Genomic DNA, 24,704 nt, shown 5'->3' on the forward strand with positions numbered 1-24,704 from the left:
ATTCGTGTTTTCATGATCCTTGCTAAAAAATGTAATTATTAAGTATTAAATGCTTCTTTTTGTAACTTTATTGGGGTGTAAAAGCGTTGACCGAAGTACATTTTGTATGAAGCGCGGAAGCGCTCCATTCTAGAAATGTGCGCACGGTCAACGCTTTTACAACCATATGAAGTTACAAAAAGAAGCATTTAATACTTAATAATTACATTTTTTTTAGCAAGGATCATGAAAACACGATTTACATCAAGTTTTTATTAAATTTACCTGTGCACTTTATTTAAGAATTGAATGCTTCTTTTTGTAACTTCATTGGGGTGTAAAAGCGTTGACCGAAGTACATTGAGCGCTTCATACTAAAAATGTGCGCACGGTCAACGCTTTTACAACCCTATGAAGTTACAAAAGAAAAAGCATTCAATACTTATAATTACATTTTTTAGCAATGATCATGAAAACACGAATTTTATTATTGTTTTATTTAATTCACCTGTGCACTTTATTGTGGGACCACGTGTTATCATGAATGAAAAGTTTTATTGAGCAATGCAATTGCTTACGGAATAACATGTGATGTGCAGTTAACCAATCATAATAAAGTATCATAATGAAACATACATCTAATGTAATTATTATGGGACCTCGTGTTATCATGAATGATAAGTTTTATTGAGAAATGCAACTTCTTACGGAATAACATGTGATGTGCAGTTAGCCAATCAGAATAACATATTATAATGAAACATACATCTAATGTAATTATATGACCTTGACCTCATGTTTACGGTTCATTGCCCAGTGTTAAGTTTGTGGGTTTTTAGAGATAGGAAGATATGGTATGAGTGCCAATGAGACAACTCTCCATCAATTAACAATTTATGAAAGTAAATCACTATAGGACAAGGTACGGCCTTCAACACGGAACCTTAATTGGCTCACAACGAACATCAAGCTATTATGTCTATTTTTCTAATACTCTAAGCAATAGGTTACCTATTTTTGGTGTATACAAATATTGTAAGGTATACAGGTCTGTTTGGCAGGATTCATCTGACCTTGACCTCATTTTCATAGATCATTGATCAATGTTAGGGTTTCCTGTTTAAGTTTGTTTCTTAGATATTCAACAGGTAAAATGTAAAATGTAAAGCATATTTGGTGTATGGAATGATTGTAGGTGTACACGTATTTCCAGTTTAATTCATCTGACTTTTGACCTAATATTTTTATTATGTTAAGTTTAAATGATAGTTGTAGTAGGTATGTTTTATGTGACCGTGGCCTTATTTTAACGGTTCATTGCCCAGTGTTAAGTTTGTGGATTTTTGTCTATTTTTCTAATACTTTAAGCAATAGGTCACCTATTTTTGGTGTATGGAATGATTGTAAGATATACATGTCTGTCTGGCAGGATTCATCTGACCTTGACCTCATTTTCATGGTTCATTGATCAATGTTAAGTTTAATTGATAGTTGTAGTAAAGCTTTATATTCATAACTACCAATATAATTTCAATGGTTAGTAAAGGAGGCAAGACATTTCAGCGTGTGCACTCATGTTCTTTTACAAATTGTGACTTGGGTGAAGAGTTGTCTCATTGGCACTCATACCACATCTTCTTATATCTATATACACACTGGGTATATAATATTGATTAATTGTTATTTCCTAAATGTCCAGTGGCAAATATTGCATGCATGTTAAGCACGAGACACTGTCTCAATATGCCTCTGGTTTACATAAAGTAATCATAGGATGTTCTCTTGGCATATTTTAATGAAATATCCCTGATTGATCCACGTCCTTATGTTTAAGATACTAGATAAAATTGAAGAAAAAAACGATTTTGACCCTTTACACATTACTAATTCTTACATGCATGTTTCCAAAGGAGGATAAACAAAAATTTAAAAATCACTAATAATTTTTGAGTCGAAGTATTTCCTAAATTTCTATCATGTCATTATTGATAATATCAAGGCCTCACCTACCATATCATTTAGGACAAGGTCAATTAACAACCTTAATCTGATAATGTGAAACCATTTTAATTGCCCAGATATAAATATCAAAACAATTATTTGTAGCTTCGAATTTACATTGGTTAAATGTGTGTGTGTGTGTGTGTGTGTGTGTGTGATGGAGGGGTGTTTTCAGGAGTAATTTACTATGTGATTGTTTCATAGTGTTCTGTTTATAGCATGGAGACAGATTGTGTACATATTTTCAGTCAATCCATAGTTGTCAGCATTTGTATAGAAATGTCAAGACACCAACATTGAAATAAATCTTGTGGTCCAAGAGAATATAAAATTTGACAACGATTACATCAACTGTCCATATTATTTAGCATCATGAAACCTGTATTCAATAGTATATATTTGCTAATTTGTTTGCTGGTATTTAATGCTACTTTTATCATATATGTGTAGTCTTCTTTTGGTGGGAATACCACTGTCACCCTAATTTAATTATTGTAAGTTTATTGTCTCATTTTTTTTCTATACTGTATGCCATAAACATTTAATGTAAATGTGTTTGTGCAAATAAACATTGTCTTTGATCTACTTTGGCCAGAGTTGAATGGTGGACGACCAGAGAAAACCAGAGTGGCCAGAGTTGAATGGTGGACGACCAGAGAAAACCAGAGACAACAACCATAACCTTAGAAGACACCAAGAGTGTGGCCAAAAGAGCACAACTTCAGAGTTGACAGTGATAGATGAACAACTGGTTCATAGAGAATTGGTATAACAATGCTGATGATCTTCCTTAACTCATACATACAACATGTTGAGGACTATACAACATTCCAGGAACAAATGATTTGGTGATCAAACTACTGAAAAATCTATATGATACAGATATATGTATCTGATATCAGAATTAGAGTTCTTATTGATGTGAATCTCACTTATTCTCGTTATTTTCTTCAATTAAATTGAAGAATTGAATGTCAATGGCAGATCTTTTTATTAAGGCCTATAATGTTTAATTTATTTACAACTTTTTTAGGCTCTAGATGATTTAGAGCTTGATACATTGTATAGACAGTCTATTATTGAGTACAATTAATTGACATCTCCTAGTTTATTTATCATTGATTTGCCATCTTAATCAGTTGCAATCCAGGATTTTGAAAATAAGGAGGAAGCAGCTTCACAATCCATAGCTTGGAGTGATAATTATAGGTCTATGCATTAATTCATTTTAAAATATGAAGCTCAACAAAAACAGGGGCATGCCCCCTTTCAATCTGCCTCTGTTAATGATGTGTCCACACACCTCCTTCTGTTCAGTTTAAACAAGAATGTGTTCCAAGTACACAGGTGCCCCATCCACACTATCATTTTCTATGTTTACTGGACCGTTAAAATGGGATAAAATCTCTAATTTGGCATTAAAATTAGTAAGATCATATCATAGGGAACATGTTTACTAAGTTTCAAGCTGATTGGACTTCAACTTCATCAAAAACTACCTCGACCAAAAACTTTAACCTGACAGTTGAATGGATGAACAGACGGAGGAATGAATGGACGAACTAACGGACGGATGCACGCATAGACCAGAAAACATAATGCCCATAAATGGGGCATAAAAATATATGGTAGTTGCTTATTTCAATAAAAATACACATTGTAAGAGACTAGATTTATTTATCATTGAGAAACAAATATAATAATAATATATACAACAATATTAAATTATTCAATACTATATACATATATATTGCACGGTCAGACAATATACATTGATATTGCACTTTCAGGCAGTCTTAGCACCTTCTACTCAAAATATCTGAGCAAACATAAAATCTGTACAAGCTGTTATATAAATATATTATATTACCAGTTTCCATAGAGATAGCCTTACTTCACATGACATGAAACCTTATATAGAATTGATTTCTTTTAAAAATTTGACAATTTTGAAATTTTTGAATCTGTAAGCAGGAATTAAGTCACCAAAGCTTTATATATTAGAAAATATTGTTTTTTTATAAATATATTAACGCAATGTGTTCATTGATTTAAATTACACATTATAAAATAAACAAATGTTAATCCTGCGATTAATTCAAGATATGTAAACCATCTTACACCAGATTTTGAAAAAATATGCAAATTTGAACATTTTTTAGACTTGCATTAACAACTGTCATTTTTTATTATTAACATCCAAGATACAGATGATATTTTGGTGCAGTGAAAAACAGCTTTGCAGATCATAAAATAGAAATATCTATTCTTGAAGATGTTATTTATTAATGATTTCAATTAGAAGTGTATTTATGATTTTATTGAAAAAGACTTGATTTGCGTTATTATTCTTTTCACTACTTTCAAGAATTATTTAGATTTCCATGATATTTTAGTAAAATATAAAAAATAGTACTGGCTACCATTTTCATCAATAACATTATTTTTTCCCCGGTTTTGGAAGTTGATTTTCCATAGAACTAATTATTCAGCAAAATTTATATGTTTGAAATTCTGAAACAATTAGATACATTGTACACATAAAACATAGCACTTATTTATAATAACAATCAGTATAAATGAAAACTTTCTTTAAAATTCACATCACTTGTCTTGTAAAACGAAGGACAAATGGAATTTTCCGAAATAGGAATGATAAAATAATATCAAATCTATGGATAAAAGAAGATTTTGACACAAAAACAATTTCATCATATTTGTATTTCACTGTGGAATTCCCACATTTGTCATGCTGTAACAAAGACACATACCTGCCAACATTTCAAAATGCCCATGGGGGTTTTACATGTAAGATGGTTGTAATAGTCCTACAAAACTTTTAAAGGGGCCTTCACATTTATTTTAATATTTCTTCCTACTTTTACAATACTATACCCATGGTAAAATTGTTTGTTTTGTTGTAAATTGTGGACAAAATTGCTCCTTCAAAATTGGGAGCCTCCATGGGAGAAATTAAAGGCAAATTAAGTGAGAATTGGCAGGTATGAAGACATGAACAAAGACGCAATCATATATATTTCACCATTCATTCATATGGAAGCATCTGGCAGGCAAGTTTTGTTGATCAGTTATTCCAACAGACAACAGAATCAGACATTTTGAAGCTGACAGTTTGGATTTCAAGAACAGAATCTTAGTAACCAATCAGATTGTATTTGACAAAATGGATGGAATTGTCACACTAAACAACATCTAATCAGAACACATTTAACAAATAAATGCTTTGGTGTCAGTATCGCCATGTTTCAGGGGAATGAAACATTTCATAGAAACAAAAATCTGATCTCTCTTCATAAGTTCTTGTTATTACAGATTCTGCCAATCAGAAAATGCCATTATATAAGCCAATCAGAAAAGATTTTACAGAAATGTTACACAGTAGCCTCTGAACTGATTTCAATGTTTGTTGTCTGTGTTGACAGTCGTCTGTTTTCCAGTTGAAATATCATGAGTTGTGACATTAAACCCTTCTCTCTGTCTTTATAATCTTTTAAATCTCTCTGTAATGCCTGGAAAAAAAATGTGTGATTATCATCTTAAGATTCATTATTATATACTTTAACATTTTAAAATGTTTCATTGGTAATGATGTAGTTCTCAAAAATGAAAATATATGGAGAATGCGTCCATAAGACACAGATTTGCATACAACTATATATAGGACATACCTCATGAACAGTATTGTCTATAGCATCTGAGAAACCGACATTAAATGTTGAGACCTGTATCTTGGTATTGCACAAGGTCATGTTTTTTCTCAGACTGTTTATAATGTCTTTACACCAAATCTATTGGATGTTGGATGTGTACTGATTGATCATTTAGTATTAAATGCATGATTTGTTTTTAGTTGTTATAAGTGACTTTGAACTAGCTGTCAGTAACTGTGAGTACTATCAGATCAGTACTTATTGTCTTTTTGTTGTTGGGATATACAAGTACCCGGCCACGTCCACTCTGTAGTATTTCTATTTGTATCCATCTGATGAGTTAAGCGTTTTTCAACTGATTTTTATAGTTTGTTCTTTACACCACTGTCCCAACTAGGAGTAGGGTTGGGATCCCGCTAACATGTTTTACCTTGCTACATTCTGTATGTACAATGTATGTACCTGTCCCAAGTCAGGAGCCTATAATTCAGTTGTTGATGTATTACATATTTTAATTTTTTTTAATTTTTTGTACATAAATTTGTTAGTTTTCTTGTTTTACATTTGTCATTTCAGGGCCTTTTATAGCTGACTATGCAGTATGGGCTTGGCTCATTGTTGAAGGCTGTACAGTGACCTATAGTTGTTACTTTCTGTGTCATGTGGTCTCCTGTGAAGAGTCGTCTCATTGGCAATTATACCACATCTTCTTTTTTATTATTACCTCGAAAAATGAGACATTAACAAATGGATTCATTGAGGTCAAGGTCAGTTGAAACCTATCAGTTCAGTTTTCATATTGCTCAATGTATCTCATACTTGTCTACGAAAAGTGATCCATGCTATAAGCTCAAAGTCAAGTGAACTCTGTATGATGACATGTAGACATGCAAGGATCCCATACACCAAATTCTATAACTCATACTACTTTGCTCATTGTTGAAGGCTGTACAGTGACCTATAGTTGTTACTTTCTGTGTCATTTGGTCTCTTGTGAAGAGTCGTCTCATTGGCAATTATACCACATCTTCTTTTTTATTATTACCTCGAAAAATGAAACATTGACAAATGGATTCATTGAGGTCAAGGTCAGTTGAAACCTATCAGTTCAGTTTTCATATTGCTCAATGTATCTCATACTTGTCTATGAAAAGTGATCCATGCTATAAGCTCAGTCAAGTGAACTCTGTATGATGACATGTAGACATGCAAGGATCCCATACACCAAATTCTATAACTCATACTACTTTGCTCATTGTTGAAGGCTGTACAGTGACCTATAGTTGTTACTTTCTGTGTCATTTGGTCTCTTGTGAAGAGTCGTCTCATTGGCAATCATACCACATCTTCGTTTTGTATATACACATCAGCAATTAATGTGATAACTAAACTATAGATAATACATGTATACAAAGTGTTTACCTTATTATGTTTCAATATTTCTAACCTCTCAGCTTTTAGTTTGTGTATTTCATATCGTAGGTTATGTTGAGTATTGCCTGAAATATAAATAAAAAATAAACTCCTCTGAAATTGAGCACAAGAATAGTTTCCTTTGACTACTAATGTGAATACAGAAGTATAAATCATGTATAAGATCAATTTAATGATTCAGATCTAATGCTTTCTGGGTAAAAAGTTTCAAAATATAATAATTGTCTACTAGGTTAAATCAAATAGAGCACAAAGATGCTCAAATGTAAACATCAGAGGATAAATATAAAATTTTTCGTTCTTCAGAAAAGGACCACTTTAGATATAAGGAAAACAGTGACTTCTAGATTTATTTCTTATGCAGCAAACATACTGCAATCTGATTGGTTAATTACCCCGGTGTAAATAACACCCTACCCTGGTTAACCCTGGGATAAATAAAATTTTGCCAAAAATTTCAGAAATTTTCACAAATTTTTTCTGATTTTTTCCAAAAATTAAGTAAAAAGTATTTTACAATGCGCAGCAACATGGACATTGAAAAAACGTTACACTGTAAATTTTTCATTATCATTTTTTTCAGTTTTACATCCTGGTTTCAAAATGAGTAAAGGAATTGTTCATAAGAAATAAATTCATTATCTTGGTGTAATCAGGGGTGTACGGAATTTTACACCGTTGTTGAAAATTTATACACCCTGAGGCGCACCCCTAATTACACCAAGATAACTAATATTATTTGACCAGCTCTATGTTATTTGGTTGATGTTAATTTGTAATGATCTGCTTTAATTTGAAGAACAAATGTAGAAAACAATATAATTTAAAAGTACTCACCATCTAAATCTGAGTACAGTCCATCTTCTGATCGAATATAATTATTGTTTGGGGTACCAGCAGACGACAGACTCTCCTGAAATAAACACTGTACATTATCCAGTGATGCAAAAGTTACTTCCCTTTCCCACACCATGTAGATAATAAACACTGTACCATAATCCAGTAATGCAATAGTTACTTCCCTTTCCCATGTCATGTAGACCAGACAATTGTCTAATTTTACATTATTAAATCACCTGACCTCTAAATGTAGCCCTGACCTCTGAATGTTTGTGCGAAAACCACAACCCTCTAAATATGTGTGAAAAGCCTTGACCTCTTAATGTCTGTGTGAAAGCCTTGACCTCTTAATGTCTGTGTGAAAGCCTTGACCTCTTAATGTCTGTGTGAAAGCCTTGACCTCTTAATGTCTGTGTGATAGCCTTGATCTCTAGATGTCTGTGTAAAAGCCTTGACCTCTAGATGTCTGTTTTTGTGTGGTTGGTATTATATTTTACTGATGAACCAGTATACCCCACAAATCATTTATTCAATTTGAACATTTAAAGTACATTTGTTTTCTGTGAAATTTTAAAATAATATAATATTTACCATTCCCGTGTCTGAGTCTTCATGGAAATGAGTGACATGGGTAGGAGCGTAGTCGTCTATACTGTTAAAGGAACTCTCAGAATTTGAAGGTGAGATCTGGATATTGTTACCACTGACTCTGAAAATATAACGTTATATCATTGGCATGTTTCCAAATAAATACAGGTACTCTGAAGTATCATAATGATTGTATTTGGCGAAGAAATCTTTGGAAAGCAATATTTTGGATTCATCTATTCTCTTGGGTACCAGTTTGTGTGGAAGAAAAGCTGTATTTTTGTTAACTGTTTGGTTGGCATTCAGTTTGATACTATTAGTTTATCATTACGTAGCCTTGACGACATAGCAGACATATTATGGACCTTACCTCTGAGCTGATGCTGTACTACTTGGACTAGATTGGGGACTAGATGGAGCACTACACGTTTTGTAGGAGGACTGTGTACTCTGACTGTCTATACTTCTTTGGACCCTGTAAAAAAATTAAAACATTTCTTACTGAAACTTCTGTCATCATCAGCATATATTATCAAACAACACACATATTGCAGGGGCAGATCCAGCTAAATTTGGAGGGGTGTTGGTGTTCCAACTATGTGTCCTCATTTAAATGCACTGATCATCCCAAAAAAAATGGGGGATTCCAATCCAAAGAATCCCCCTTCTAAATTAATATGTAAGCACACTTTGAAATTAATTCCTTTTAAATAAAAAAAAATATTAAATGCTCTTAATTATCGCTGTAATATGCGTAAAAATTGAAATTGTATAGATCATAAATTATGAACATTATTTTGAACACAAAGGGGATATGTTGATATCAAATTTAAGGTCTCCCTATATTAACAGGAAATACAAAAAGATAAGAAAAAAAGTAGATTGCAGAATTTTAGAAATTCAGTAGACAAAATGTTGAAAATGTGTAATTAAAATAATACATTTTGATAATATGATTGGTATAAACTTACACAGTGGTTTTGTCTCTTTGTTGCTTCTCTAAGCTATTACTTGTCTGTCGATTATATTTCTTTCTAGATGCTGGGGATCTCTTTGGCTGTAATAAACATTCCCAAAATATTAATCTATGAATTGTATATTAGATTTTTTTTTTATATAAAGGAGAGTGAACTAATAGCTATGTGGGTTCTAATTAGCTCAACAGATTGATAAGTATTTCTCTCAGATTTTAAAAACAGCCATTGAGGTAGGTGAGCAGAAAAAATCTTAAGTCCATACAAAAAATTATATATATATATATATATACAGTAATATAATCTGTGACTGGTATTAAACACATTTTTATTAAAAAAAACCTAACTAATAGCCCTAATTGATGAAACAAACAAAACCATAATGTTAGTGCCTTTTATAGCTTTATATACGGTTATTCTATGTTTTTATTATCATTATTGTTGAATGGATGTATAGTGGCCTATAATTTCTGACATAGATATTTTTTTTTTTAATTTTATCAATATTTTAATGTTTAAACCCTTTGTTATATGATATTTAGAAGTATTTATGTATCTATTTCATACATCATGTTAAATATCTGTGTAACAGATGTTTTCAGAAACAAACAGATTTTTCTCACAAAAACATCAAACATTATTTATTTTTATAGGATCAATTTATGATTTTTTTTTATCCAAAAGCTAAATCAGTAATAAATATCATTTTTTATGTTTCAAAATGAAATCAATTAAAAATATCTAGGTGAAAATATCTTATAGTATTCACATACAAAAACAGTTAAATGTTGATATTAAAAACTAGAATAAATTATTTCAAAATCAATTTCAAATTCCAGTCAATTTAAGTCTGAGCTACTGAGGTCCTACAGTTTTAAATTTGTCAATGAACTCACACTAGAAGATTTTTCTTCTTCTCCGACTGTTGTTAACGACGAACCATTAGACTTTCTATTTGCTGCTGCCTCATTCTGGGTACGACCCATACTTAATACCCGTTTAAACGAACCAATCAACTTGCTGCTCTCTTGTTTAAATCCTGGCATCATGGTCAGTCCAAATAATTCTATATTCTTTTTGTGTAGTTCTGTGTGTAGACATTCTAACAGAGCCCCTCGAGTTCTCTCCTGGAAACAAACAACAACATATAATATTTTTTACAGCTCTTCTGTAAAACCATGCAAAGCAATCCTTTGATCATCTTGTTTGCTATGTTTTTTGGATGTTTGCAAACAATAGGTAGGTGGAGTTTTAGTGTGTTATATATACAGTATATAGTAAACAAACTCATCATAGATAGCAGAACTAAATTTTGTATATACGCCAGACGCGAGTGTCGTCTACAAAAGTATCAGTGACATTCGAATCCACAAAAGTTAAAAAGGCCAAATAAAGTACGAAGATGAAGAGCGTTGAGGACCAAAATTCCTGAAAGTTTTGCCAAATCCAGCTAAGTTAATCTATGCCTGAGGTAGAAAAGCCTTAGTATTTCATAAATTCTAAACTTGTAAACAGTTAATTTATAAATATAACCATATCAATGATAATTCATGTCAGCACAAAATGTGCTGACTACTGGGCTGGTGATACCCTCGGGGAAATAAATCTCCACCAGTAACAGACTATCTACCTGTTGTTTACAAACATCCAAACAAACATAGCAAGCAAGTCAATCAAAGGTTTGCTTTGCATTATTTTGAGAAAAGCTGTAAATATATAGACTACTTTGACCATACTTTGATCTATAATTGTTTAATTTTACAAAATATGACTTTGATTGAGAGTTGTCTCATTGGCACTGCTCATACCACATCTTTTTATATCTAATATTTTTATCTATATTTTAACAAGCACTGATCACCAAAAATTGAAAAAAAAACTGTTTTACAAATTTTACGCCAGTTTTTCCCCTTTGCAACAAAACTTTTTAAAAGGTGTTTCTTTTTTCCCCTGTGTTCTAGTGTATTGAAGATGTCTATCACACACAAAAAATCTTTTAAAAAATCACAGTGTAACCATGGTTTCAGGTGTTGCATGAAATGTCTGTTTGTGCTTGAATATTTGAATGTTATACAACGGTTTCAGAAACTCAGTAAAAATTATATAATTCATGGTTGCTATGAAAGTATCCATGGTTTCTATTCTTACCTCCAGTTTTGAAAACTGATCACTTTTGTAACTAGCCTTTTCTGCATTAATTATCTTTGTCAACAGAAAGTCTCTAAACTCTGGTCCCTGAAAAAACAAAATAAAAGTAAAATAAATATCAAATATAAATTGAAGTATAAATTATTAGTCAAACTTTCAAATGAGAACTATAGATACAAGAATAAGAAGATGTGGTATGAATGTCATTGAGATAACTATCTAATAGAGATCAAAGAACAAGGATGTTAAATCTTTTTGTCCTTCTTTGTGTAATTGTCTCCCCTGATTTTCTTGATCAAGATTAGCACTTCATTGATCATTAAATACATGGTTCACATATTGCTCACAAAAAATTGGTATCCAACAAATTAAACTTTCTCAAATAATTGTTTTTCATTTGAAAGCATGATATTTCATATATTCATAAAAAATAAATAAAATACCAATAGTTCTAAATAACTTACCTTATCAAATATTGCTGAGTTAGGAATACTTGGTCCAAACTGTGGAACATCACTCCTTGCTGCTACGGACACTTTGTACTTGGTATGGTCCGTGTTAGGGTCAATGGGTTGTATTACTATGAAGGAATGGAGGAAGTGTGAGGCGATCATATTTGGCACAAATGGAGTATTTTCTTCTTGGAACACAATCACTACTATATCATTGCCTATGTGTCGTTTTCTTTGTAACTGTAAAATAAATATATTATAATTAGTAAGAGGATACAATAAACAATTTAGTAACATGTTATGAAGTTAACATGGTATTCAAAATGAAGAGTATGGCTTATCTTGATTCAAAGTTTTGTGCATCGGATATTTTTATTACTATCAGTTCTTGCAGACTTCATCATACCAAAGACCAAATACTGTGGATTCATTTATTTTGTGGTTATTAATTTTGGTTGATTGAGGAAACTTTGCAAATTCAAGGATATAAAATTTTGTGGTTTTGGCAAATTTTGGTTGATTGAGGAAACTTTGCAAATTCAAGGATATAAAATTTTGTGGTTTTGGCAAAGTTTACATACATCCCTTTAGAAAATTTGTGATTAGTTGAACATTTGAATTGGTGGTTCGCCTGTACCAAGAAAATCCACAAAAATTAGTATCCAATGAATATAAATGAATCCACAGTAACATATTTTTAGTAGCTGTATCTGTAAAGGTTCTAAGAAGTATTAAGGAGAGTTGTCTCATTAGCAATCATACCACATCTTCTTTTTCATATTTCCTCAAAGTGATGTGACTCACATTTTTAAGTGCAGATTTCAATGTCAAGGGGGATAACGAAAAGTTACTGGGTACATGAACATATGTTTTATTTTAACTAAGGAATACAGTCCTAAATTGTAATCTTTAATTCAAATAAGGTTTCACCTGTTTTCCTGTTTGAAGCTTTTTTCTGACTATGTTTTGTGATGATTAGTTTAAAAGCAACATAAAAGCAATTTTCATTTTTGGTTCATTAAAAAATTAACACCGACTAATTTATAGAATATTTGACTACACATGTGTGCGTTTTTTTTTATTGTTTTTAAGTGGTTGTATCTTTCAAAAAATTGAACCCCATACACACATTTCAGTCTACTATAATACCTCTGGCCTGTATACCTAATACATACCTGTTGTGGATCCCCGTCTGTGAAGGGTAACAGTGTTGACACATGAAACATAATTTCTCTTTCTTTGAATTGAGTATATACTGATTCCTCTCCTGTCTGGCTCTGAACATTGTCTAAACCTCCACGGAATCCTTGAAAGTCTTTTAATTTCACTCGATCACCGATTGTTAGTAAGAATTCTTCCATTGCAGGACTGTGATTTACATTACTAAATAATTCCTCCTCTTTTGTTTGGTGGAATTTTTGGTATATTATTCCAATTTTATAATTATTAGTTATATTATGTTCATCATAGCCCACTATTAACTGTGATCCTTTTGTAGAAAGAACTGGATTAAATCGTTCTGTGGAAATTTCTTCACACAAACACTGAAAGACAACAGTGCAACATTTAATTAATAAACTGTACTTTTATTATTTTTTCTCCGTGGCCATGTCAATATTTACGATATGGTTTGGGAAGGATTTTCAAAAATTTCTATTCTCGTAAATTTGTTCAGGTTGTAAATACTTCTCCTTTTAGACATAATGAATTCAACTGCATTCAGATTTCTTTCCTTTGATATGGATTTATTCAATATATCATTGATATAACCCCATAATAAACAATTTTATTTTTGGTGTTGAGAGTAATTCCCCCTAACTTTAACAACCTCATAATTGACCCCCTGTATTGAAACCATTGTTTGTTATTAAATGATTTATTTCCCCTTTATTTTGCTTTGGTTTATAATTGACCTCCTTCATGGAAATCAGTGTTTACCTCATTCATGGAAATCAGTGTTTACCTCCTTCATGGAAATCAGTGTTTACCTCATTCATAGAAATCAGTGTTTTTTCTGTACAGAGTTATTTCCCCTACCTTAGCAACTTTAACAGGATTTGGTATATAATCGACTTCCTCCATGGTAACTAGTTTTTGTTTTGTCCAAGCTTTAGTCCTCAAAATAACTCTAAGTTGTTCTTCGTCTGTTGTGCTTTCATCTTTAATCGACATAACAATTGGTCCAACGTTCTCATCAAGGTAAAAATAGTCAAAATGTTCCTGTAAAAGAAAATACAAAAATTTGTAATATCAAGTTAAAATTTTAAGTAATATTTATCTGGAGCTGTTGGAAATATACTTTTGGATTATCTTTCTGTACAACGTTTATAATTCTCAAACACAGATGATCTTGATTTAAACATTACAGTAACCCTGAATTTGTAAAATGACCATCACCTTAAACGTAGCAATATACATGTATTTGTCATCATTTTATTTGCACACATCACTTTACCATTCTCTTTTTTGGAAGGACTCAAATGTTTCTTTGATTCAATGGTGAATAAATTTCCTGATTCTAAACTTTCCATTTATATGTATGAACTAAGGTCTGAAAATGTTTCCTTGTATTGACTTACCTTTTTAAGAAAATGGTCCCTATAGCAATGAGCCACATCATTTTGTTCTATCAGGACTGCCGACAGATTTGGATCTGAGCCCATTTCATTGGTGGGACTCTTTTGATCATGGCCCTCAATCCAGTATCCCCCATTCTCTGGCAGGACTATCATTGGGTAAGGACCAGGCTTCCTTAGTACCTACAAAATAATCAGATTTAATTTGAAGGTCAAGGTTTCCTTATTACCTACACATTTAATTTTGCAAGTTCACATGTACTTGTAAGCAAAGCTAATAAGCTAAGAGTTTCCAGAGATGTCTTCAAAACATAAAGTAGAATAGAGCTTTTTAAGTTATGTATAAGCAAAGCTAATAAGCTAGAGTTTCAAAAGATTACAAAGAATGAAGAATAATTAATTCACAAATTATTGTAAAACCATACCTCTTCAAGAGTTTCAAAAGATTTCCTCTGTTCAGTTGGAGTCACACATGGTGTGGTCTGCAAGTAAAGAAACATTATTATCTTAAAAGTGAAAGAAAACTTAATCATAATTTTAACTCATTCAATATTTTTATTAGACTATGACATCCTGAGTCCTTTTAATCCCCACCCCTTGTCCTTGGTTTGTCCTTTTAATCCCCCACCCCTAGTCCTTGGTTTGTCCTTTAAACAGGAAAGGATTATCCTTCTATTACACCTAACAATGAGTATCCATTATTCTTCTAAAAGCTAGTTGTATGTAATAAATTAAACTTAGTTATTTCCCCTTGATACAAGAGTATTCCAATAAGACAATTGTAGCATTTCAGAATCAGATTTATAGCTCAGAAAACTTATTTAAATGGTCAGTAATCTATCTGTATAAAACAGCATTTAACTTACATTTGTGAACTTATGAGTTTTTTATAACATTTTTCTTCAGGCAGACTGTGATTGGTTATTAATTCATGAATAAAACATTTTGTTGGTGTTATTGACCTGTAGTATAAGACCAGGATTAATGTTTTACCTTATTTAATAGGTTTTGACAGGGTTCTGTACTTTAATTAATAAAGTAGTACAATATCAGAGAAATTACACCTTGTTGAAGACCTGAAGGTGACTTTAAGATGAAGAACAGTAATACAAGCACTATTCCTTTGCTCCTTGTTGAAGACCTTACTGTGACTTTGAGATAAAGAACAGCAATAAAAAGCAATGTTCCTTTGCTCCTTGTTGAAGACCTTAAGGTGACTTTAGGATGAAGAACAGTAATACAAGCACTATTCCTTTGCTCCTTGTTGAAGACCTTACTGTGACTTTGAGATAAAGAACAGCAATAAAAAGCAATGTTCCTTTGCTCCTTGTTGAAGACCTTAAGGTGACTTTAGGATGAAGAACAGTAATACAAGCACTATTCCTTTGCTCCTTGTTGAAGACCTTATTGTGACTTTGAGATGAAGAACATCAATAAAAGCACTGTTTGCGAGGGTATTTTACTTTCCAAGTGTGTGTAGGGATTTTTTAGTGTCATGAATGGAAACACCATACTTTATCTGTCCTATAATATCATTATTTAGTTTAAGTATCAGAGTGTAGGAGCTTAATAATCATTACAGATATCTGTTTTCACTTAGATTATCGTTCTGAAGATCTCTCGTACGAGATACAATTCTCTGAAGCATTATATAAATGGAGACAATGGTCTAAGATAGCTTTTGGTAATATATAAATAATGGGATTTTAATATGAGAAGATTTTAATAGACAATCAGATTTTGTTTTCAATGAATACTGATATTACCAACGGCAAGATCGACCAATGATAAAGGCTGATTTCGATAGCAAAGGATGATTAACCAATGATAAAGGCTGATTTGTATAGCAAGAGGCAAGATTAGCAAATGATCAAGGCTGATTCTGATAGCAAAGAATGATTATATTAATGTCCACATTATTGGAATAGTTCTGGAATAGAAATGTCCTGTAATTTTTTATTGTTTACCTAGAAAAATTAAATATGAAGAATAATTTAATCTTTGTTGATTTGACTGATAAGCATACATGTTCTTAACACCATTCATCTTTGAGGTAACTGTCCTGAAAACACCTCTGTACAACATTTTTACAAAATAAAACTAATAAAGACAGACCAAGTAATTTGAAGTTTTGTAATTATCGACTGAAGTTTTTTATCACTTGCTGTTTGGAATGTTATTGAAATTCAATTGAGTTCTATCTTTATTGCTTGAAACGTTCATTGAACTTGTTTGGGAACTTTGTGCTTGTTAAACTTGGTTGGAAATGAAACGCTCATTAAACTTGAGTTTTTGAAGAACAAAAACAACAACACACATAGTACTAAATAACAATATCAATTAAAACTACAGTATTTCTAGGCTAGGAAGGACAAAACATACTCCTGTTTCAACAAATAGAAAAAAAACTAAAAAACTTTCTTTTAATATATATAATGTTCATATTTACCAAACCTTATACTAAATTTGTAACAATATACTATCCACACAAACCTACCGTCACCAGAGTTTTCTCCATTTTAATTTAACAATGTGTTAAAAAAAATCTATTTCTGTGAAGTTATTGTCATACTCATACTAAAGTGTTAAAACCCGAGAAAAACAACAACATTAAACCAAACAACACAGGTGTAATCTACTACACTCCTCTCAATTAATAGTCGGCAAAAATTTAAATTAATTTGTCAAAAATACTTTAGGTTTTCACTGTTAAGGGGAGACAATAAATAAACATGCAATGAGTGAAGGGGAGATAACACTTAATCATGCTTTGAAGGGGAGATAACACACTTAATCATGCTCAGACCTGCAATGGTACTGGCAGAGCACAACGCTGGTCTTCAAGTCGACGACTCTGATATTTAAGTAGTAGTTCATAGAAATCAGCTCCCTAAAACAGTATGTATGTACATTCACAATTAACAAGCTTTAAAGGGAGGTAATCAACTGTCAGGGAAGGTAAGTCATGAAAGCTTAAGCAGTGAAAGTGTTGAAGGTGTGATAAAGCAGTGTTAACGGTATACTACACATATAAACCTGTCCTGAAAGTACTAAATTAGGTTCAAGTCTGCATTTTGATTCTGAATTTTATCCTGCAGTTCTTAATCTTTTTTATTTCATTATTATCAAATGAGGCCTTAAGTCATGTCATATAATTAAAAGAGAACACAATAAAATATTGATAGCTTTTTAAAGTATAAATCCTTACAAGATATCTATGTATAAAGGTTGTGCAGACAGATATAGCTACCAATGATCAAATCTTCAAGAAACTATAATAAAATCTTACAATTTCTGTCTGACCTTATGAAGTAAAGAACAAGAAAACCATCAACTTACAAGCTCAACATCTGAATCTGTACCATTATTACTTTACAGCTACATATATGAGGGTCTGAGTGGGGTCTTCATTTATTTAGTCATTATATTTAAGACATTTTTCTGTATTCATTGTCATTTTACGCTTCTTTTTTTTTCTTTAAATTTTTGTCCATAATTATTTATTACTTATATTTAAGCACTTGTTATTGTTCTTTTCTTATATTTATTGCTCCCTTTTCTTTTCTTTATGCACATTTATCAATAATTTAGTAAACCCCATTCAGACCTGCCTATATGGTAAAATGGAAACCTTAAAATATTCCTTGAAAAAAAGCCAATTTGGTATCTACATTTTTATAGATTTTCCTATTAATCAAAGCCACTGCTAAATTAAAGACACTTATATATCTGTTTGGATATAATGTCTACATACTCTGTCCTAATTTACTAACCAAAATTCATTTTTGATACAGACAATTTAAAATTTCACATAGATTTAATAGCTAGCATTAAAAGTACACATATATAAGGTATAATTTGATTTTTTGGGTCCAATTATTCAATCTTTTGGAAACCATGTGACAAAAACCCTCTCTAGCAATGCAAATTCATAGTGTCTCTGCATTGCAAAGAATTAAATTAAAGTTTCACAAATGATTTAGTCGGATGTTGGGGAAGTCAACAGAATTGCATTACAGCAAGTATTTCGTTAAGTGATGACAGGATTTCGCTGAGTTAGCATAAACAATTTTAAAAGTCAGTCTTTTGTGAAGTCTACAGGATTGCAATTACTGTAAGTTATTCCTAATGCGTCACACAGAATTTGATTAATTATGGTTAAAAGGGAAAATAGAAAAATTCAATTACCAAAGAATAATTCAAAGTGTAAACAAAATATCTATTTCTTCATTAATTTACTACAAATATTTTTGTTGAGGGTGGATTCCCAATAGAATCTTAATAACAGGCTATTCTTGGAGAGTTCTCAAATTAACCAAAGACTCAGAATATAAGATTAAAAACACTTCAAAACATGGGAAAATATCCTAGAAATAACACTCAAGTACGAAGGTAGGAAGAAACAAATTGATAAACAGACAGAAATAGTCGCAACAATTAAGGAGACCACTTCATTTTTTCTCATAACAGTTTTAAACCAAAACTTATTAAAATCTGTGTCCACTACCTCCAGGTAAACACTGGCCCTAGAGACAGGATAAGATAAACTCACTAAGGAGGAACTATGTTTTTATGTAATCTTATATGCCTACATCATGTAAATTTCCCTGAGGGGCCTGATGACCATCTAGTTCCTACTTTTTTAATGTAACAGGAAATTATTCATTGTTTTGATATATACTGTAAATTCAGATATTTATTCATTCAATTATTATTAAAAATCACTGATACTCAGGTAAAAATGTGATTGCAAAATTTTTGTGAAGGAAATTTTATGTAAATTTTTATATTATTGGCTGCACATGATTTGCATTTATAAAATATTGCAAAAATTTATGATCTTTTCTAAAACTTTAAAAAAAAAACCATTCACATTTTCAGTAATTATTATCTTGGGTTTTAATTCTTGAATTTCTATATGAAATCTGTAATTATAGACGTTTTCAGGCATAAAAAGACTCCACAGATAATTATATAATGAAAGTATTGAGCTTTGGCCTAGTTGTTGTCCTCAAAGGCAAGAAATTTAAAAGCAGTGGCAGATCCAGCCATTTTAAAGGGGGGTTCCAAACCCAGGATAAAAGGGGTGGGGTGGGGTGTTACAACCACATGTCCATATTCAAATGCATTGATCGTCCATAAAAGGGGGGTTCCAACTTTTGTAGTACATGTACTTGTATCTAATATTACAATAATTTTAGTTTAATTTAATACTTATACATGTAAAAAGATATTAAAATCTAATCTTGAATTAGAAACTATGACTGTATCACATTAATCATATGAGGTTAAATGGTATTTTGTTATTTTATAGATTAGTAAACTGTCAAACATTTAACTAGTCTGTAATCTGTCAAATCTTTCTGGTCCTTTAACAAGAAGCTCATTCACAAGTCATGATTCATGCACTATTACCAAAATATTTACATCGGAAGTTATGTCAATGGTTAGTCCTATTTCTACTTTGTGTCAATTTTTCCGTAAGACTTTCGTCCTTGAGAAAGAGACATTCATAATGATAACTTTATCTTGAGATAGTGTTTCCACTTACTATAGTCATCGGGCAGAATAAATTCTTTTCTAATTTAAAAAAAAAATCTTTAAAATTAAAAAAAAAATCTTTAAAATTTCTTAAATGTTTAAATCTACGAAATCTTTGAATGTGACATTTTTTTTTGCAAAACTAATTTTAGCATATTCAACATAATTTACACATTCTTCTTAATTTAACATTGGAAAACAATAATAATAATATAATAATAATAATAAATTCTTTATTTAAAGAGGGTAAACAAAAATGACAGCTAGATGCTGCTATCTGCACACCAATTGCAATAAGAGTTTGAACAAAAGTTGTAATCTGGTCAGAGATTTTGGAATAGATTTTATGATACCTTCAAAAGGTTAATTCAATAAAACAGAACATAGTAAACTCTTTTATTTTAAATTCTTAAAATCCAGATTTTTTTTTATGTATCAACACCTTGACACATTCTAATGACCCCCCTTAAATTTTCGATTTTAGTGAATCTTAAACTATTGATATTGATTGGTAAATAAATCAATAAACTTTTTTCTACAAGAAAAAAAAACCCACCCTAGAATGCATTAAGACACTTACCCTATTTTTAGATGTAGAAATCATTTTTGATTTTGTCCATTTAAGAGTTATATGAATGTACATGTTTAATGGTGATACATTAACTAATCATGCGTGTCCCTGATCTGGTGACATTTTTCAGCCTAGATCTACACTTTACTATAGTAACATTACATAGTGTGAACTTAGGTTACCTAATCCCAACACTTTAAACTGACCATGAACACACATGATGTGAGAAAATTATTCAATTTATTATTTAATCGTCTTCCCCTTAATTCACTTGCATTTAATTCAACCATTAAAAATTGTCTTTGTTATAAGCCTAACAATAAAAACAAAACAAAATTGAAATGACGTAATTTATTTTTCAAATAAAATTTCAAAGTTGAGATGCTGATCTTTCCCTTATTACATTATTTATTTTTATGTATTTCTGACATTTTTATGTGTAAAATATGTCACCTAAAACTGCCCAAGATAACTATGTCATATAAAACTTTAATAACAAATCAATTAATGAATTAATAATTTAACATCATTTCATATTCATATTCTCAAACAAACCATAAATTGACATTTTCATTTGAAATTTCAATAATAGGACCTATTTATAGAAAGGATATCAATAAATATTTGACAATTCAAGGCCAGGAAACCTCCACCCACTCGAAATTATGTCTCATAAATGTTACACAGAGAGTTTTACATTAAATTAAAACTGTTTGTTTAAAAAAATGAGCTTATAAACAAGGGGGAATTAATTTTATAACAAGTCAGAAATACGGGAAAAAGAGTATGTTGTCTTTAATATTGCAACTGCAGACAAATGAGGACAATCTAACAAGAACAAATTAGGGAGCTACCATTGATTTTTATGGGGGGGGGGGCTAGGATGAAAAATTTTGTCCTGCATTTTTTTTTAGCTGTAATCTCTATCCTGCCTTTTTATTTTTCACTCTGTTCGGTCCTGCCTTTTTTTTTTTATAGTTTATCCTGACTTTTTTTTACCTAAATTGTCGTCCTGACTTTTTTTTTTGCAAGTGTCTCATCCTGCCTTTTTTTTTAACTCAAAACTCCTGTCCTGCCTATTTTTTTCAAATTTCATCCTAGCCCCCCCTAAAAATCGAATGGTAGCTCCCTTATTACTACTGCAATTTAACTTCCAAGCCTCCTAGGGTAGAACTAATCAATTGTACTTTTAACCATATGGTCAATTTTACCTATTTCAAAAAATTTAGGTATTTCTAAACATAACTTAAACAGACTGTTAACATGAGAAATTCAAAAATGAGGAAATCTTTTTTATCTGCAGACATTTCTGTGGTTCTCTTGCAAAAAAGCCAAGCTGAAGTTGAATAAATTCGTTCCATATAATTAGAATAATGTAATAAATATATATATTCCAATATAAAGTTTATTTTTCCCATTCAAATGCAGCATGCTAATGTCCCAGGGGAGATAACTCACCTTTATTAAATTTGACATGTCACATCTTTGATCATCTATCCTGCCCTTCTCCTGAATCTGTATCAGCATCTCAAACAAGGCTTGAGTCTGTAATAAACAAATAACAAGGTTTTACACTACCATGTTATAATACAAAGACAGGTTTAATGTGATACAAATGTAGATGTCTCAGATAAGTATAAAAAATAAAGAAAAGAATCAGGTTTCCAACAAAAAGAGCTTATGTTCAGTAGTTTCATGTTTCTCTTTTTTTGTTTTTTATATAGATTAGATTGTTGGTTTTCCCGTTTGAATGGTTTTACACTTGTAATTATTTGGGCCCTAAATTATAGCTTACTGTTCAGTAAGAGCCAATGCTCTGCATTGAAGACTTTGACAAATTGTGACTTGGATGGAGAGTTGTCTTATTGGCACTCATACCATTACCACATCTTCTTATATCTATAAACACATAGGCTGAAAGATTCAGTACTCAAGTGATGTATTTGCTAATGAACTGCTAAAAGCTCTGTGATGCAAAGTAACTTGGTGGCTTCATATAACTGTATGATATTTTCATTAGATAAAAGAGCCTTAAGGGCCAAGTGGTCAAGGTAGTTCATTCACTGTGGTTACAAGTTGCTGTCACCTACGCGGTGGCAAGGTTCATTCTACTCTGATGATTGAGGACTGCCAGCTGTCATGCTGAAGGGTTTAGTTCTCCTTGGGTTCTTTGGCTTCCTCCACCAATAATAAACTGTGGTTCAAAAGTTTGTCATTTTTCATTTTTTATATAGATTGAACCGTTGGTTTTCTTTTTAAATTGTTTTACAAGGCCGTACTTTGAACTAAATATAATCGTTAACTTTTTTTTTGGATGGAGAGTTGTCTCATTGGTACTCCTACCACATCTTATTTATATTGATGCCATATATGGTATAGTTAAGTGTTCAATTTGTGGCCTTAAATACCATTTATCAATAAATAGTATATCGTTACCTTGTCATCTGTTTCTGGACTGAGTGGGGGCTTTGTGATGGGGACATGTGACTCACAGTACAACTGCCCGTCCATATTCTGCTTCCTGAAAAAAAAAAAAGTTTTTAACTTCAAGAAAATAAACTTTAGTGAAGATAAAATTAAATTCACATACATACATTTCTAATCTAAAAAAAAACATGTTGCTTTTACAAATACATGATTGACTTTAAGATTAAGTAGACACCAAAGATTGTATAGGTTTCTTTGTTTTTGCAGCTTTTTTCATTTGTGTAAATCGTCTGCTTGTGAATCTGTCACAAAGATCAATCTCAAATCTCCTCTTTACCAGATAAAATTTTGGAAAAACATGTTTTACAAATATTTATATAAGAATAAACTAACTTAAATCCCCAATAATCTCAAGTAGTTTGTCCAATTATAGATAAATGAAATAATATCCGATTAGGAAAGTACTTCAATATATTATACATATTAAACTGCATACGAATCTACTTAGATATGATAAGGAGTCAATTTTATACAAACAAATGTCTAGTTATTTATTCATATCTATTTACCAGGAAATGACATACATATCTAAAATTGTCCCCTCCCATTTGTATCAAATAGTCAATTTTCTTTTTTAGTTGCATCATTTCTATGTAAAATACTTTATGCATTAGGTGATTATATAATATGGCCACTGTGAGAAACGCCTCATTGTTTGTGGTTGTCTTTGGCCACATCAACGCCTAATTTGTAGTTGTTTTTAGCCACAACAACACATTTGTTTGTGGTTGTCTTTGACCACAACGCCTTTTTGTTTATGGTTTTTAAATAAGTAGCAGATGATCACAAAACAAACAGTCAGATCTTTATTATGTCATTTTTTATTAAGTCTGATTTCTTCGGTAAGTCTGAACATAAAAAATGACCACAAACAAAAACCCAAAACACTAATGCCAATTTAACTAAACAGACCTTACAAAATATGAAAAGGTATAAACCTCACACTCCTGTGTGTAACTCTTATGATAATGATGACAGCCTTGTCATCTTCCTGCCATAAAATACATAGCGTAATAAATAAACAAAATTCCTCGTTGTCAGGTTCCATCTTACATGATAAACATGGTGCTAATACTTCCTTATGTTAACTAAATACCATACATAAAGCTCTTATATAATCAGGTCAATACAAAAATGTCCAACATATCTGTTCAAAATTAAAAATTTCGGAATTTTCTACCAGCAAATGATTATTTCCTGAAAAATTATTCTTGCTTCTTGAAGTCACAGATCACAATATAGCATAGATCTCTTACATAATCACATCAATACATACAAGAATGTGCTACATATCTTTTCAAAATTAATGTGAATAAAATTTCTGAATTTTTTAACAGCAAAAGATTTTTCCTGAAAATTTATCCTTGCTGCCTTGTGAAGTCAGGGATCATGCAGTCTTCAAAAGATTTTTTCATATACAAGGGCTGAAAAAAGTATTTTCT

At 31.2% G+C, this 24,704-nt stretch overlaps 1 protein-coding gene across 13 annotated transcripts in view; it reads right to left on the bottom strand.

Moving 5' to 3' along the window:
• Nucleotides 1–3,637: 3,637 nt before the first annotated feature.
• LOC143056552 (rap1 GTPase-activating protein 1-like) overlaps nt 3,638–24,704 on the bottom strand; it is a 174,056-nt gene continuing 152,989 nt past the window's right edge. For 10 of the 13 annotated variants that reach the window (XM_076229647.1, XM_076229645.1, XM_076229649.1 and 7 more), the window contains 16 exons: nt 23,212–23,296; nt 22,234–22,320; nt 17,470–17,553; nt 15,089–15,145; nt 14,667–14,846; nt 14,125–14,307; nt 13,263–13,631; nt 12,100–12,327; nt 11,636–11,722; nt 10,384–10,614; nt 9,485–9,570; nt 8,884–8,988; nt 8,517–8,634; nt 7,923–8,010; nt 7,074–7,150; nt 3,638–5,510 (listed from right to left, as the gene is read on the bottom strand). In XM_076229647.1, the coding sequence (XP_076085762.1) occupies nt 5,373–5,510; nt 7,074–7,150; nt 7,923–8,010; nt 8,517–8,634; nt 8,884–8,988; nt 9,485–9,570; nt 10,384–10,614; nt 11,636–11,722; nt 12,100–12,327; nt 13,263–13,631; nt 14,125–14,307; nt 14,667–14,846; nt 15,089–15,145; nt 17,470–17,553; nt 22,234–22,320; nt 23,212–23,296 (2,203 nt within the window). In that variant the 3' untranslated portion in view covers nt 3,638–5,372. The remainder of the gene's footprint in view (nt 5,511–7,073; nt 7,151–7,922; nt 8,011–8,516; nt 8,635–8,883; nt 8,989–9,484; nt 9,571–10,383; nt 10,615–11,635; nt 11,723–12,099; nt 12,328–13,262; nt 13,632–14,124; nt 14,308–14,666; nt 14,847–15,088; nt 15,146–17,469; nt 17,554–22,233; nt 22,321–23,211; nt 23,297–24,704) is intronic. The other 3 variants (XM_076229646.1, XM_076229648.1, XM_076229650.1) reach the window with 3 other exon arrangements.

Source organism: Mytilus galloprovincialis, chromosome 13, assembly GCF_965363235.1.
Source record: "Mytilus galloprovincialis chromosome 13, xbMytGall1.hap1.1, whole genome shotgun sequence".
NCBI classification, from domain to species: domain Eukaryota; kingdom Metazoa; phylum Mollusca; class Bivalvia; order Mytilida; family Mytilidae; genus Mytilus; species Mytilus galloprovincialis.